Source organism: Lepidochelys kempii, chromosome 8 (genome assembly GCF_965140285.1).
Source record: "Lepidochelys kempii isolate rLepKem1 chromosome 8, rLepKem1.hap1, whole genome shotgun sequence".
Classification (NCBI taxonomy): domain Eukaryota; kingdom Metazoa; phylum Chordata; order Testudines; family Cheloniidae; genus Lepidochelys; species Lepidochelys kempii.
This window is the reverse complement of record NC_136387.1, coordinates 96,528,886-96,546,367: the sequence shown is the minus strand read 5'-3', so window position 1 is coordinate 96,546,367 and position 17,482 is coordinate 96,528,886. Positions and strand designations below refer to the sequence as shown.

At 46.8% G+C, this 17,482-nt stretch overlaps 1 protein-coding gene across 2 annotated transcripts in view; it reads right to left on the bottom strand.

Annotated features, from left to right (window-relative positions):
- Positions 1-17,482, bottom strand: part of LRP8 (LDL receptor related protein 8) — a 298,522-nt gene that overhangs the window by 24,863 nt on the left and 256,177 nt on the right. Inside the window, exons 6-10 of one of the 2 annotated variants that reach the window (XM_073357653.2) lie at positions 15,005-15,127; positions 14,505-14,627; positions 11,040-11,159; positions 10,787-10,912; positions 7,134-7,305 (exon numbers count right to left, since the gene is read on the bottom strand). In XM_073357653.2, coding sequence (XP_073213754.1) covers positions 7,134-7,305; positions 10,787-10,912; positions 11,040-11,159; positions 14,505-14,627; positions 15,005-15,127 — 664 coding nt within the window. The remainder of the gene's footprint in view (positions 1-7,133; positions 7,306-10,786; positions 10,913-11,039; positions 11,160-14,504; positions 14,628-15,004; positions 15,128-17,482) is intronic. The other variant, XM_073357654.2, reaches the window with a different exon arrangement.

Genomic DNA, 17,482 nt, shown 5'->3' with positions numbered 1-17,482 from the left:
AGTGGGGGAGGAACCTTGACACAGGCCCTTCGTCCAGGGAAGGAGAAAGGCATCTCTCAGAGAGTGGTGATCTAAGTGTTCTAAGCGTCCTCTTGTGAAGAATATGGAGTACATCTTGTTGCTGAATGTGACGACTAGATACACCTCTGGAAGTGCCCACTTTTGGAATATCCTGTGAAGAATTTGAGAGTCCAACTCCCATATTTAGTCCTGGGAGAAACGCCTGCTGAGCATATCAGCTGGGACATTCTGGACTCCAGGAAGGTAAATGGCTGAGATCTGAACCTAATGGGCTGTAACCAGTTCCATAACTTGGGCACACAGGGAAGGGAATCTTAGTCCTCCCTGTTTGTTGATATAAAACATGCAAGCCACATTGTCCTTCATGATCTTGATTGATTTGCCCCGATCAGTGGTAGGAACTGAAGGCAGGTGTTCCTGACTGCCCTGAGTTCCAACAGGTTGATATGGAGACAGGCTTCCTCAGGTGACTATCTGCCCTGAGTTGTGAGGGTTTTCTCCCCATCCTAAAACCAATGTGTTCCATTGTCACAGATAGTGTTGGAGCTGAGCAGATGAAAGGAATGCCTGCGCAGACACTGAATTCATTTTTCCACCAGTCTAGGAAGTTCTTCGCCTGGAGGGAAACCGTGACCTGTATGTCCAAGCTGTGTCTGGTTGAGGAACAGATCCTTCTGAATCAGCCTAGAAAGCAGAGGAGTCATAGTCTTACATACTTGGTCACAACAGTGCAAGCTGCCATATAACCAAGAGCTGCTGCAAACAGTTCCTTACTATGATATGGGGGCTTCCTTGAATTGTCCCAACCAGGTCTGCCAAAGTTATGAATCTGTCTGTGGGAAGGAAGGCCCTGGCTGCCAACAAATCCAAATGTGCCCCTATAAATCGTATTCTTTGTTCAAGGGCTAATGTGGATTTTTTTAAGTTTAGCTGGAGACCTAATTCCCGGAAGAGAGAGAGGGCTGTCTGAGTGGAAGTTAGTACTGCTTCATAAGACTGGCCCTCAAGTAGTCAGTCATTGAGTTATCAGAAGACTAAAATTGCTTCTTTCCAAAGATAGAAAGCTACTACTGCTAGTACCTAAGATCAGTCTTCACCATCCATCTTTCTTTGGCATGAGAAAATACTTTGAGTAAAACCCTTTTCCCCTATGAGAGGATGGGACTGGTTCTATCGCTCCTAATTGAAGGAGAGAGTCTACCTCGACTCAGTATAGCCTTGTGAGAGGGATCCCTGAAGGATGGGAAGGGGAGTGGGAGGGATGTAAAGTGGATGGTGTAAACCAATATTATAGTCCACTTGTCTGTTGTAATACACTGCTAGGCCTGTTGGAAATGGGAAAGGTGATCTCCAAAAGAAGGAAGCTGGGCAAAAGGTTGCAGCTTGCGAACTTAGAGGTGAGAGAGGAGTTGAGCCCTCAACCAACCTGTCAAAATTGTTGTTTCAATTATGACTGGGTTGGATTGTTGTTTCAATTATGACTGAAGGAGGATGAGAAGCTCCTTTCCTCTTGAGTTTTTGTCTCTTTCTAGTCAGCTCAGTGGTTCTGTGAAATCCAGAGAACTGGGCTGGGTGTGATTTCTTGGTAGTTTGAGAACTGTTAAATCTCCTCTTGTTTGTAGTAGAGGAAACGTCAATCTGGCCCTGGAGTCCTTCAGCGTGTGCAAGGATTCATCTGTAGTCCCTGAGAAGAGCTTCTGACCATCAAATGGGAGGTCCTCAACAGTATTCTGAACCTCTCTCAGGAGCCCCGACAGCTGTAGCCATGACACCCTGCACATGACAACCGCTGTAGAGATGGACCTAGCGGCAGTGTCTGCAGCACCCAAGGACACTTGGAGAAAGGGTCTGGCTAATAACTGACCCTCCTTAATGATGGCCTGGAAGTACTCTCTATGCTCCTGTGGAGGATGTTCAATAAAGGTTGCAAACTTCTTGTGATTTGTGAAGTCATACTTGGTCTTGATTGCCTGATAGTTTGAGATCCAAAATTGGAAGGTCACAGATAAGTATGCCTTTCAGCCAAAAAGATCTAACATCTTCTGGTCCTTATCATAAGGAATAGACCAGGAGTAATGCTGTTTACCCCACTTTTTTACAGCATCCACCATTAGGGAATTAGGTGGGGGAGTGGGAAAACAAAAATTCTGAGTCCCTGAGGGGTACATTATATTTCTTATCTACCCATTTACAAGTTGGCAGGATGGTGGCAGAAGTTTGCCAAACAACCTTTGCTGGATACAGGAGTGCTTCATTAATGGGTAGCACAATCCCAGTGGGTATAGCCCACTGCAGAATGTCCAGGAGTTTGTGTTGTGAGACTTTAACCTTCTCAAGAAATATCTGGAGGCTGTCAGCCACCCTCTTCACAAGGTCCTGGAATTGGCTGGAAGTTGGTAAATGGCTGCCGATACGCTGTCCAAGGATCCCAGTATGGCCATTCAAAATCAGTCCAGAAAGACCCCTGAGCAGCATGGCAAATCAAAGCTGGGTACACACATGGTTGGGTCAGTTATAAGAGACTGGTTTCTGATGTCAGCTGCAGACCATTCTTCATGCCACATCAACGATGCAGAGAAATCTGGGCAGGGCACGTGGGCAGACAACGGGGGCCTCTCTGACAAGTATGCTTTTTGGGTGGTCGAAGACACTGTGTATAGTGGTAGGCTCAGGTCTGCCCTGATCTTCTCAAACATTGTAGTTGTAGCCTCCACATGACATGTGTGAACAAACGATGTTGCTTAACACAGGGAGCCCTGGTACTGGTGTGGGTCAAACTGTCCCAGTCACGATGCACATGGTTGAGAGTAGTTGTGGGTCAAACAACTTGACCTGAGACGAATGTAGCCAGACTGGAGCAACATATTCTGCTGTGGAGTATCAGAGGGCTAAACTGGATGATCAGAGAGTTTGAGCGTTTGCTCCCCATGAAGTGCTGGCCAATTTACTTAGGAGGTTGTCACATGACCTCACCTTAGCTACAGTTTTCCTCAAGTGGTTAAGATATGTGAGAGATCTGATCTAGGATTCCTCTGAGTCAGACTGGGTGGGATTTGTATTTCAAGCAATGTCCATTGAGAAGGACAGTCAGTTCTTGGGCTGCTCTGCCATTGTAAAAATGGAACACATTCGAAACAGTCTTGGTCACATTTACTGATTGTAAGTGCCACCAAATACAGTATTCAGCCATCTTAGTCAAGTCAGCATTTTAGGGTGTCTTCAAGTTCTAGGAATGACTGTGCTTAGACACCTAAGCAAACGTCATCTGTGCACATGAACTGTGGGACTGGGTAAGCAAGAGGTCATTTGTGTACAGATTGAAAAGCAACAGTGCCAGCCCAGAGCTTTGGGTAGACTGCTGGTTTGTCTTTTCCACAGGCTAACTCTGTCTCCCGTGTGCACTTGGAAACATCTGTTGTGGAGAAGGTCAATGACGTTGACTACATATGCTGGAAGTGCTCTTGACAATTTGACTGAGAGCCCCGTGCACCAGACCACATCATATGCTGCTGTCAGGTCCAGAAATATGGCTCCTGTCTTCAGGTTTTTCTGAAAATCATTTTTGAAGAATGTTTTCAAAACTAGCACTTGATTGCAGGTACTCCAACCTGTCCAAAAGCCTGCTTGCTTAATGCTGAGCACTGATTCCACTTCTGGGAGATGCGCTTGGGAGCGAGATGCTCCAGCACCTTGAATGGCACAGACAACGGGGATATCAGTTGATAGCTTGCAACATTATGTGGCTCTTTCCCCAGTTTCAGGAGAGCAATGACTTTTGACATTAACAATGTCTTTGGAATTCACTCTTTGTGAAGAACTGCACCAGTCACTGATAAGCATGAGTCCTGAGGTGCTTCAATCATATGGCAATATGTTGTCATAACCAGGAGCAGTGCCACAATTACTGTCACTTACGATTTGGTCTAACTGTGGCTGTGAATGACTCTACGTGTTGCTGAGTCTCTGACAGAACTGGCAGCTTGGTTTCGTATGCCAGGTGGTTGGCTTAGGGATGGTGGCTGCTAAGCTTTGCCGAGACAGCAAATAAAATTCCAGCATTTCCAGCTTAAGTGTATGATGTCTAGATTTTGAGCAGTCTTCCCATTGTGCCTGTCTAGCAGCCTCCAGTGACTCGATTACATGGTCAGCAATACCTGGATCACCAGAGGATCCATAGTGACCAAGCAGTTTAGTAACATTCAGCATGAAGGCACAGCATGTAGACTGGACGGTGGTTGTGCAATATGGATGCACAAGCAGCTTTGAAGATGGCTCCTCGGAATCGACTGAAAGCTTTGTAGACCAGGATGATGTGTGATGGTAAGGAGATGACATTTTTCTAGAGCTTCTGTGTACTTTTTCCAGTCTGCCTTTCTGAAGTTCCATCTTGGTTTGTCAAAGGATCTAATGATTGGGAGTTGTAGGCCAAAGTGGATAATGGAAGGTCTGTGTGGGACGTCTTTCAAGACGAGACAATGATACAGGTTGGGAGTGGCCATCCATGGATGACACCCAGCATAAATCAGGAGAGCATTCTCTTGCCGGTAATTATTTGCTATACCACTTGTTTACATCCTGCTATGGCATCTCAAATTAATTACAGATTACACTTCCCCGTAGAATGTGGCAGGTGGAGTTCTGCTCCATCACCAATGGGGCACCAAGGTCTTTTGCATGAACAGTATTCAATATCAGTGCAGATGTCATTATTTTAAACAGAAGAGTTAACAGCTAATAGGTAATTCTGACACAAAAGCTCATTGTGAAGAAGATCTAAGGCCTGTGGAAAAGCTAACACAAACAGGAGTAAAAGAGACAAATGTCCTGCTGCTTGGACAGAAAACAAAATATTGATGTAGCCATGAGAAGGGCATGAGCTCCTATCTGAACTCTGGAGGTATTCACTGCCAGTGTGCTTCAGAAGTAGCAGTGTGTGTTAAATAATTCTCTGTGTATGAATGTGTAACCCTTACCCACCCCAGATACACGTTTTCTAGAGTGTCAGACTTTCAGAGTGAAATCTCAGCATCCATCCCAACCATCTTCCTATTTACACTGCCCCAGTGTGCTCACAGGGCTATTTACATACCTGGCTAGTCACTTCATTACCTCCTCACAGCTTGGGCAAATTTCCCTAACCCTGGAATCTGAGCTACGGCAGCCTACAGACACCCTGTAGCTCTGTTACTTACTGAAACTAGTAAATGGCCCTCTGATCATTAGCTGAAAACCAGAACAAATCACTATAGATGCTGCAATAGGGTGCAATACCAATGCAAATGAGAGTGCACAAGAAGGAGGCTTGGTGCATAAATGAAATGCAGCTGCACTTTGATTAAACACACGACTAGCAAATACATCTGGATACTGTGTTCCAGTGACAAGCAGACTATGTTTTCAGCAGGTGCCTGTTACATAATATGGGCACTCTATCCACTATATCCACTCTATCCCCCCCTCTGCCATAAAAACACCTGGAGAGGGGGATAGAGTGGAAAAAAATATGGTATGGTTTAAGGCACTGGACCACAGTTTAGGAGTCACGACTCTGTGGATCTGCCAGAGATTTCCTGTGCAAGGTTGGGCAATTCGCAATGGCTGTATGCGCAATGGGGACATAAGTGATGCAATGCTGAATGTTGCAGCACCTGGCTCTTAGGTGCCCTGCTGCTTAGTGGAATTCACAACCCCAAGTCAGGCACCCACCCAAGCTTCCCACACAATGTATGGGGAGAATTAGGCACCTAAGAATGGGATTCACAAGAGCCAGCAAGCTGAGTGGGGAGCTGTCTAAACTAGCCAAAGGAAATACTGTGGGGAAGGGGTGTGGCCTAAGCCCTGCCCCTCAAAGGCAGTTAGGTGCCTAACTTCAGGCCTCCCTCTGCTCAAATCCACAGCTGTAAACCCTCTCCTGCAGTCACAAGCACCTAACTCTGTATGAAATACTTTAAATATTCAGTGGAGCAAGGACTGGAACCTGGATCTCCCAGGGAAGTGCCCTAATCACTGGACTATACAGTTGTTTCCATGCCCTCTCTGGCCCAGTTACCGGTTAAGTATTTCATACACAATGGAGCAGCTTCAGCAGGAGAGACTGGGAGAGACTCATTCCAGGATGCTGCATAGCCTTGGAAGGTGGGAGACCTGGGTTCGTGTCCCTGATCCACATCAGGGAGAGAAGGCATTTGAACCCAGCTCTCCCACATCCTGGGTAAGTGCTCTAACCACTGGGATATTGGGGGAAGGGTCCGTGGCACTGTCACCAAGTTTCATGCAGGATCTGATCTGTTAGCTATGCTCTGAACACACCCATAGGATTGGGTCCCACTGGTGGAAGAGGTGGGGAAATGCCACATTTGTGAAATCTGCAGGGGCGTAGGTGTGAGTGAGGTGCCACACTCCTCAGTCCTGTCAGGACTTAGGTGGCTGTGCACATGCCCACAAGTACAAATTTAGGCACCTAGGGATTTTATTGGTGGAAATGTAGGCACCCACGGGGGCTTAGGTAGTAGCTGAGCTGTGGTTTTGTGAATGTCAATGTCGCCTAAATGTTGGACTTAGGCGGCTAAAGTATCAGTTAGGTACCTAAATCCCATTTGTGAACATACCCCTTAGTCTCTGTGCATTCCCTATCTGTAAAATGATGATAATGGCACTTCCTTTCTCCCACTATTTGCCTCTGTTGTGTATTAGACAGTAACCCCTTTGGGGCACGTCCTGTCTCTATGTTTTCGAGCAACATATACTACAGAGAGGCCCTGATTTCAGCTGGGGTCTCTAAACACTGTTGTAATACAAATACATAACAACTCAGGCAATGTGTGTGTGTGCAAACTTGCAGAGGTATCTGTTGGTACCACGAAAATGCTCTTGTGTTCTCCAATCAGATACCTGGTCATATGCCTGCACATTTTTGTAGGCCCACTTAAAATCTGGGCCAGCGTGTGTAACCAAATAAAAAGAGAGACACTCCGTGGTCCTATAGACAGACGCTGCTCACCATGCCGCTGTTCAATAGAATGGGGGCATCCTTACAGATCATCGTTATTATCAGTAGTATAAAATGAACTATACTATGTGTACCAGAACGCATACCTGCCCTGGCCCATTACCTGTATATCTTTCTGTAGAACAAATCACACCAGTATATCCTGTTTGTTGCCACCTCCACATCCAAAGCCACCACATTCTTCAGCATGGGGATGATGCGAGAGTAGTCCCTTTTCACCAGATCTATCTTACGTACCTCGTGGCGGTTGGTGAAGATCAGGTATGGACTCTTGCCTATCACAGAAAACAAACAGGCGTGGCTTTTATTTTACCAGCTGACTTGACAGCAGAGGTCCAAGTGCCACATCCAGCTCTCACTATGCAGGGCATAACATTGAGGGTGATCTCACTGAAGCCAAAGGCACCATGCTGCCCGCTTTATTTGCGGTTATATCCTGTGAGGGAGTTTTGCTGTGTACCAGAAGCAAATGTCACTATTTCCCAGAGAGGGAGCTGTTACATCAGAACATGAAGAGTCTGAGCAGCAGCAGCAGCTTGCCAGAGCAGCAGCAGCATTTGCTCTTATTCTGCTCAACATGTTAAGAAGTCACAAGTGAAAGAAACACTGAGGGGTTTCTTCACTCTAGATGATACATTTTTAACTGGTGTAGGGTCTCATTCGGGTTGCTCATGCCTGGATGAGCTAGGGGGGCTGGGGGTGAGTAGGCACAGCCACCCCTCCCCAACTTGCAAGCAGGGGGCAGTCAGAGGTCTCCTCGGGGTTGCACTGCTTGAGTACAAAGTGCAGAGGGACATTAGTGCCATGTCCAAGGAGATGGGCCCATGCCTGGCCACTGGCGATTGGCTCTGCAGATAGCACATCTGGCACCTCCTAACAGGAGGGGTGGGGGCACACTTAAGTATGCTCCAGCAAGAGCTCTTGGATTCACTCAGCTGGTGTCTGTCCTTTGCAGGCATGAAGCCTCTGGCCCCAACAGCTCATGTCAAATGTAATGGCATCCACCTCTACTGGGGTTGAGGTACTAAGGCCACAGGCCAGCCCAGAAATTCTAACAGGAAATGTCGAATTTATTTTTCTTATGACAAACTCAGGAGAGATGGAAGCATATTATCTGTGTTATTTTCCTCAGGAAAAAATGTATGCATCTCAGCTTCCTTTGTGACTGAGTTCTTACTCAGGCAAACCTCCCATTGTAGGGAGCGTAGATATGACAAAGGGATGAGCACTGCTTGTAAGGACCGAACCCTGGAGATATGTGCTGTCAGTGACCCTCAAAACCATCAGAAGTGGTGGATAATTCTGCATAGTTTCAGTGTGTTGACCTTTGACCTCAGCTCAGGGGATCAGGTAAATAAACATTTATATCTTAGAAAAAGTGAAGATGCTTGCTAAATGAGTGCAAATTAAACTAAATCTATAATGCAAGCAGGAGTAAGCAAAGAAATGTAAAGGTCATTTTAAAATGGGCTTTTCAGTGAGCCTGAAGCCTAGTATTTAGCTTGAGGCTACTGGTAGTAATAGTATACGGTCACATTAGGTCTAGTACAAATTAACATAAGTAAGTAACCTTGGGTCAGAAGACTTAGCCATATATATCATCTGATAAATGGTCTTGACCACAAAGGCTTTGTTTAGCTAGTCTCCTTAACTTCTATCTGCACAAATGATACAATTGTTGGAGCCCCCAAAATGGGTGCAGGCATGACAAATATGAACAGAAGGCCAAAACCTAATCAAATATGGTCTTAGAAATAGGTGGGTGTAAGCAGAGGTGGAATAAAGATTGGTGGGGCCCTGGACCAGAGCAAGTGGGGAGCCCCTGCCCTCCTGCCTGCAGCCCTGCCCACATACCCACCCATTCTGTCCCTTCCCTCTGTGTCCCTGCCCTGTTCCACCCACATTCCGTACCTCATCTGCGGTCCCACATTTGCTCCTTTCAGCCCTGCTCCCACTGCAACCCCAAGACTGGAGAAGCTCTGTCCCCCCACCACGGGCCTAGGGCCACTGTGGGGAGTAAGAGCTCCCCCAGCCCTCAGACCGCAGCAGGGAGCTAGAGTTCCTTCAGTCTCAGGGCCACAGATGAGGTCCCCACACTGGGGCTTCCCCTGCCACCTGGCACTGCTGTTGGGGAGTGAGGTTGGGGTGCAGGGGCTTCCCCTGCCCCACCCACCCAGCAATCCTGCCAGGGAATGGGGTCGGGGCATGGGAGTGCCCATTTTTTCAGGGCCTCCTAATTGGCCAGGGCCCCTGGGCAGAGATCCCATTGGCCCAGTGGCTAATGTGCCACTGGGTGCAAGGAGTAAGTCCATAAAAGAGGCTCAAACCCAACCCTCAGCAGGAGTGACAACCTTAATGCTTAATCTCACCCTAAGGGGAACCCAAATTCATGAATATACCTGATGAGGAGTCTGCTGTTACTCTTGTTTTTCTAATTCTGTGATTTTTGTTTCTATTCATCATGGTATTAATAAAACTCAAAGTCTTTCTCTGTCTCTCACAGTCGTCATCCTAATTAATCTCTGTGTAGTCCCCAAAGAACAAACCTAATAGTGATAAGTGCATTCTGCACCTCAAATTAATCATCAGACTACAAGTGGGAGCTTTGCTTGAGTAAGGACTGCATGATTTATCTCAGTGTCTCCTATTTTCAATGGTGAGAAGTCACTTCCTAAAAGACTTGAACTGAGGGGAAAATATTTAAGGAAAGAGTGAGTTTATTGAGAGTTACCCAACTCCCACTTGGAGGCAAAGACACCCTGCACCATGGGGGATAGATGGGACAGAGGGAACATTGGGAAGGGAAAAAAGAGCGATACAGGAGAAAGCTGAGCAAAGGTTCCATTTGGAGTTCTAAAAATGTGAGCCCCACCTCCACCCTCCAAGCCTGATAGGGCTCTCCCAGCAGGCACTCTGGCTTTAAAGCTACCCTGCAGAGACCCTGAGGGGGCAGGAATTTCTGAGCAGGGAGCAGAAGGGTGGGTCCTAGGACAACCCCTAGGTGACAACTCCAGCTGCCCCCAGACAGTGCAAGGAAGGGGTCCGGCGCGTACATAAAGTCTGCTGGACATGCTGACTTTAAGGACTTTTTATATACAATATATTAGGTATAATAAGAAAACTTATCTGAAATTCCCAGGACAAAACTTTACTGAGCCAGCTCCCTCAGGAAATCACTCCCCCAAAGGCCAATCTCTTCCATGAAATGATACTCAATATGGCTGATCCTAGACCTTTTATAATATAGCTTTCCAGCTCCCTGACATTAGCATATTTTCTTTTGCAATGAGCTGGGATGTTTGTTTCTTTTAGAGCAAGTGAGCTGCTGCGCTGTTCTTTTTGAGATTCGTGTAGAGTTTGGGGAGACGTGGGGGATGGGTCTGCGGGAAGGGCTGGCTAATCCAACTATTTTTGATTGTGTTCCTTTTTTCTTATTATTACTTAATTTTTGCTGCACTGTTTTTAAACACCTGTCAAGAGACTTTCCTTTTTAGTCTCATCTTCAAACTGCCAACTGCTGACTGTAATCTTGAGCTGCACACACTGCTAAAATATTCTGATCTGCATGACGAGTGGAGCTGTTGCCTCGGGACACATCTGCTGTAGCAGTTTTGTATAGTTTTAAATGAATGCATTTGGCTTTTAATTTTCCTTTTGTCTCCTTTCCCCCAACCCTTGGCCCATGGACCCACGTTTCTTTATAACACTCATACTACTGGGTCAGTCGGGTTTGAGTGCTTGCCGGGGTTGCCTTACCTACGGCTTTGCAGTTCTTGGACAGGGTGTCCATCTCGTATCCCTCGTAGCATTCACATTTGTAGTCCCCTTTGTAATTAATGCAGATCTGGCTACAAGCGTCTGGATTCTCACATTCATCTATGTCTGAAAGGAGCGTTTGAAACCCATCAATAACTTGAAATCAAACCATCTGTGATGGAGCAATGCTGGAGTGACTATAATTACGTCTCTGTACAGTGAAACAAGAGACTGCTGTTTGCATGTAAATTACCTCCACACGTTTTTTTATCCAGAAGCTTGTATCCGGGAGGGCATTCACATTCATAACCGATCTTCAAGTCTTTGCATATGTGTGAGCACCCACCGTTGTTGATCGAACATTCATTTTGGTCTAAAAGAAGCATACAGATTATTTAGGATAAAGGATGTTTTTTAATTACAAGACTGAGTACGTTAAAAGGCGTTGAGGTACCCAGAAATGTTTCAGTAGCTACCAGCTGCTGGTGATTGGGAGCCAGCAGCATGGAGCGCACTAGTGACTTCACAAGTAGAAAACACCCACCAAAATTCTCTCTTTCTCGGTATCACTCCAAACTGACATTTTAAAGTCCCTTTGGACTAGAAACCAGTGGCCTAAAATGCAAATCAGAGACCCTGGGGATACTGTACAAAATTCTTGGGTTCGCAGTTCCCATCCAGTCATAAATCTTTTGCTTCCAGGCATTAACTGCCTGAGAATTATCCCCATTTGACTTCCCCCTCTCCCTACTCTGGTGGCACATACCAAACTGTTTCCTTGAGCTGTAATAATCCATTCCAGGACAGTCATCTGACCCAGTGGTCCCAGCTAACTGGGGAGAGTCTATGTGGTATTACATATTCCCATCTAATACACCAGGGCAATCTATGCTGAGAGAGCCCCAGCATACACCAAGGTACAGTCCTTTGGAGATATTCCCACCTCACTTATGTACAGTCCGTACACAAGACACCCCGAGCTAACAGTGAGATGTGGACAGTCTGACTGCTGACAGCCTAATCTAACTCATGTGTACAGTCTATGCAGTGATAGTCCCATCTAAGACCAAAATGCTGTCTCATCAAATGCTGTTTTTCCCCCTTGTGCAAGAGCTGAAATTGAAAGAGTAGAATTATTGCATCCTCGTAACTATAACTGGAGAGAGGTTGAGGAAGGTTGTTTTCTTGCCAGAAAAAACATTTTTCTTGTTGTTCCAATTAACCTATACAAGGTGAAGAGAAATTTCTTCCTCTGTCTAGGATTGCTGATGCAGATGATGTGGGAGTTCTGGGGCATAGCGGTTCACTTGGGCATGCAGCCCATCAGCTTGAAGCTTTACTGTAATATACAGTCAGATTTATTTATTTTTACTTCTTGCTTCTGTGGATACCATTGTGTAGCAGTGTAGCAGCAGAACCATTAAACCAGTACCCTTGGAAGAAAATAAAAACAACAACAAGCCAATTAAAGTCAACGGGCTAGGAAAACATTGCACCAGGAGAGACAGCGACTCGGATGTAGTATGCTTCCACTTTCCTAACAAAGAAATAAGCATGTTATTAATAGCAGCAAGATCACTAGGCTCTGAGTCGCTGTCCACAGAGTCGTACTGTGTGCCATAGCTATTCTTTGACATTTATTAAATGGAAATTGCCTTTTACTATCGTTATATTGGCCTCTAGCCTATTAGACTGAACACATGCACACACACACAGACTTCAAAATGCTATAGGTTATTGTAACTTAAACAAGGATTTGCATGTCAATCACACTTCTGGTTACAGGGGTGCTTTGTAGCATGGATATAAAAACTACTCGAGCTCTGGTTCTCTCACTGCAGCTCTTATCATAGGCCTAGTTATCATAGGCCTAGAAGTAGGCCAACTGTGCTCAATTTTCTATTATGGAAGAACAGCCAATTACCCAAACTGGGGCCACATATCCACCTGACAATTTAAATAAGATGACTAATAAAACTCTGCATTGTTTGGCGCCCTTCTGAGGATCTCAAAGTGCTATGGAGAGGTGCTAAGTACACTTATGCCCCATTTTACAGATGGGGAAACTGAGACAGACAGTGGTTAAATGACTTGCTCAAGGTCACACAGTGAGCCAGTGGCTGGAACAGAACCTGTATCTCCTGACTCCCACGTCCCTGTTCTAATTACCTGCATGTTGCTGGCGGCGCCCCTTATGTTGTGCCATGTGGGCGCCACTCCAGAGGGTGCCAGAGCCGGTTCCCTCTGGATACTGCTGAGGAAAAAACTTCCGGCACCGGTGCACGTGGCGAGCACACACACCTAATATGGAATGGACATGAGCAAGCACTCGAAGAAGAACAGCAATGTTAAATCACTGTCTCCCAAGCATACACTCACATAGACTCCTCTGTGCTGAGCCAGGTGTGAGTGAAAGGTGTAATGCATCAATGTCCATGGGCTGATGATTTTGGGTGGAGGTGGAGACCCTATGAGATCCCCCTGTACAGTTTCCCCGTCTCTCTGTTTGGGTTGATATGGAGTGACAGGCGACACAAGTGGCTTGGCTAGCCTTTGTCAGCTCAGGGATAAGGTACAAAAGTCAGCACTAGATCTTCAGACCTTGGTCAGGGTCACGTTTCCCTATTTCTGAATCAGGATTTGAAAGAAAAAAAAATCTTCCTATATTTTTTCACCCAGTTACATTTTCTGAACTAGCCTCTTTGTACTACCAATATTTGAGGCCAGATTACTGCTGGTGTGCCAGCAATCTTTGAGGCCAGGTGTGCAAGGGTGGAAGGGAAGAGCACAAGGAGCCTTTCCCATACATCTTTGCATGTGAGCCAGCCACAATCACAGTCCTTGCACTGCCTGAGTACTCCAAACTAGTGCTGCTGCTGGCAGTATTCTCCTAAAAGGAGGGGTGAAAGCTCAATAACCCACCTATTTCCTGCACCAAGGAGTCCTCCAGGAAGAATGGAACTGCTCTTTGGTGGTGTGGTTTGGATTCTCTTGACCTTCTAACAATGTCGATGCAGCAAACAGGTGCTTATCAGAGATGTGCTTTTATGGCATCTGTGATTTTCACTAACTTGGAATCCAATGTAATTTTACACAGAGGGAATTTTTATCAGGCTCATTTGACACCATGCCCTTAATCCCTAACAAAAACCTCAATAACATGGAATCATAGAACACGAAGGGACCTCAAGAGGTCATCTAGTCCAGTCCCCTGCATGTAGAATATGGAACATGTAGAAACTGGAAATGGAAAACACCCATAGAACTCACTATCTGACAATAATACTCAGAAATCAGTTTCTATCTTTAAAGCATTTTACAAACACTAATTAGCCCACACACCAGTAATTACCTGGTGTCAGGGGGATCAGAATTTATGAGTTCCTTGCTCCTGGTCCTGTGCTCAGATCACACATCCCTCCATGAAGACAAAGTGCATTTCTTGGTGGAGTAGAATGGAGCCTCTGGGCAAGCCTCCAGTCACATCTGTGCAAGCCCAATGACCTCAGAAAGCCAGAGAGCCCAATTCTGCTTCCATTTATATCCATGCAATGGGTACAGTGTGTGCAGAGAGAGAGAGAGAGAGAGAGAGAGAGAGAGACAGAGTGCAGCTAGGAATGGCATTAGCAGCCACATGTTGTTATTCTGCTAGTCATGAGCACCAGAGAGAGAAGAGGTTAACACAGCAGCAATAAGAGGAAAGAGGTGTGTACTGTACCACATTCTTTCACAGGCTCGTCAGACCCGTCCCTGCAGTCTCTATGTGAATCGCACACTTTGACTCCATCAATGCACTCTCCATTTTTACACTGAAACTTCCTGGGGCTTTCACACGTGGACTCTGTTGTGTTGGGCAAGAGAGGAAAGCGACTAAATTAGATTAGGGTCATGATAATGAAGACTGAACATCAAGCTTCAAGAGGTTAAAATTAGCAGTAATGAGATGGTGTTAAGCAAAAGAATATTTAGACTGAACATCATGCAGGAATTTTTTTTTCAAAGAGTGAGGTCTATTAGGACTTTGGAAAAGTTCCTAAAGAAGCCCCATTACTGGACTAATTTAAAATGCTCTGTAAGGAACAACCCTGCATTGGCCTGGGGAGATGGATTAGGAAAGCTAATAGGTCTTTTAAATCTCCAGTGCCTACAATGCTCTGACTGAGCTGGACTTCTTATTGTATCATACACTGGAGTGTAAGGTGCATTGGCTAAACGTACCGTTAATGCAGCCTGCCTCATCGCTGTTGTCAGGACAGTCGTGTACCTTGTTGCACTGCTTTGCTCCATCGATACAGGTCCCGTCCCCACACTGGAACTCATCAGGGCGGCAGGTCATCAGTGCTTTAAAATGACACCAGGATGGATTTTAAATGGCTTCATACAATAGTCTTTAACCACATACAACAGACTCTTCATTTGTCTTATTAACCTGTACCTAACATGCTCCCTGGGGTCCTCTACCCAATTTAAAACATGAATTATATGCAGAGTTCACTGAGTATATTAAAGGGCTCAACAGAAACTCAGTAACTCTTTCCCTGTGCAGGGAGCTTTAAGAGTTAACAAACTTGGGCTCTGGGAGACCAACAGGGGTGAGGGCTCGTCACTGAGAATGTCCTGCCTGTGGCCCTCAGATGTTTAAACATGGCAGCTGAGGTGCGCCAGTTGATCTTACCACCCATGGCAGAGCACAGGGAGTGAAGTGGGTCTCTAAGCTTAGCCAGGACCAGCCCGTACAGGGCAAAACCAATACCTTGAATAGCAGCCCACAGCCAATCAGTGCAGACAATGGAGCTTCCTGTCAGAAACAACGGTAAGCAAGTGGGCAGCCAAATTCTGTGCTCACGGAAGTTTGAGTGGTCTTCAGCTTTAGCCCATACGAGGCGCACTGCTGCACTCCAATTCAAAGAAGATGAAGGTAGGGAGGGCCGTGTGCCGACGCTGGCTACCTTGCCTCAGCTTTTTATTTATTTTAGAGACAAAAAGATTTTTTTAAAAAATACATTTTGAAACATGTCCAGCCTGAGGTCATGGGCCAAATTCATCCCTGGTGTAACTCCACTAAAGTCAATGCAGTTACACCAGGGATCAATCTAGGACTGGAGATGCTGAGTACTCAGAAGTCAAACTGAAGACCAAAGGGAGCTGTGAGAATTCAGCTGAGAGCCAGGCTTCGTGCTACATTACAATCTGAAAACATCTCGGCAGACTCAGACCATGTTTCAAGCCTGGAACTAATTTTCCTGGTCAGGTTATTACTGACTCAAAACAGGTCTTCACAACAGAAACATTAAGAAATCCCTCTGCTACAGAGGGCTAGAGCCTTGCAACACTCGGAGTTACGATGCTTAACTTCTGAGTACCTGGCTGCCTAGTGAAATTCACAACCTTGATTTAGGTGCTCAGGGTCCCTACACAATGCTGGGGGAGAGTCAGGTGCCAGAGAAAGGGATTCACAGAAACCACCACACTGAGCTGCCAAAACTAGCCAGTAGGAAATGCTGAGGAAGGGGTTGGGTCTAAGCCCTCCCCCTCAAAGGGAATTAGGCACCTAACTCCACCAGAGGGAGGCGTCTCCGCCCACTTGGAATTCACAGCTCTGAACCCTTTCCCTAACCCTGGAGTTAAGCCCTAAGCCAGTCCTTTCTGGCAAGAAACCTAGGAGGAGTTGGAGGAAATGGTGATGGGCCCCCTTGTGCTCAAAAGACCAGGGGTTAGGGCACTCACCTGGGATGTGGGAAACCAGGATTCAAGTCCCTGCTCCAAATCAGGCAGGGCAGGGACCTGAACCTGCGTCTCCCACAACATCCCAGGTGAACGCAACTGATTGCTGGGCTGTAGTGTGAGGCACCACTGCCTCCTCTGTCTTCTGTGTGAGGTAGGCGTGTCCTGATGAGGCCCTGCAGGCAAGACAGGTGGGAGAATGACTGATCTGAAAATCCCACCGGGGCTGGGTGTGAGCTAGAACACCGGGTTACTCGGTGGTGTCAGGACTTAGGTGTCACTCTGCTTCAGGCACATATATGATTAGGCAGCAGCTGAGTGGGGTTTTGTGAATGCCAGTGGCACCTAAACGCTGACCTTAAGCACCTAAAGGGACAGGCAGACATCTACGTCCCCCTTGTGAATCTAGCCCAGAGCCCCTACCTGAAGCCACGTCTTCCTCGAGCTTATGTTAACAAACGGCCTCCATAGCTGAGACTCTCATTTATACTGACAATGAATAAGGCTCTGATCAAGTCACAGAGGTCGTGAAAGTCATGGAAACTGTGACCTCCAGCAACCTCTGTGACTTCAGCAGTGGGAAGCAGCAAGGTCCTCTGCTGCCCATGGGGGCTGCGAGCTGCAGGGGCTGCCAGAGGTGGTGGGGAACCCCCAAGCTTGTGGGCAGCGGGGGAACCCCTGAGCTCCCAGCCACCACAGGCCCCCAATGCTGTGGATGGTCAGGGTACCCCACAGCTCCTGGCTGACATGGGAGCCGGTAGCATCCCACAGCTCTTGGCCCCTGTAGGTGGTGGGGGAACCTCCAGCTCCCAGGCCCCGTGGGCCCCTGGAGCTGCGGGCAGTGGGGGTACCCTGCAGCTCCCGGCCCCCATGGGCAGCAGGGGACCCCTCCTGAGCTGCAGGTGTATCCCGCAACCCCCAGCTGCTGCAGGTGGCTCCTATCCCCTGCGCAGCAGCCCCACTTCAGGTGGT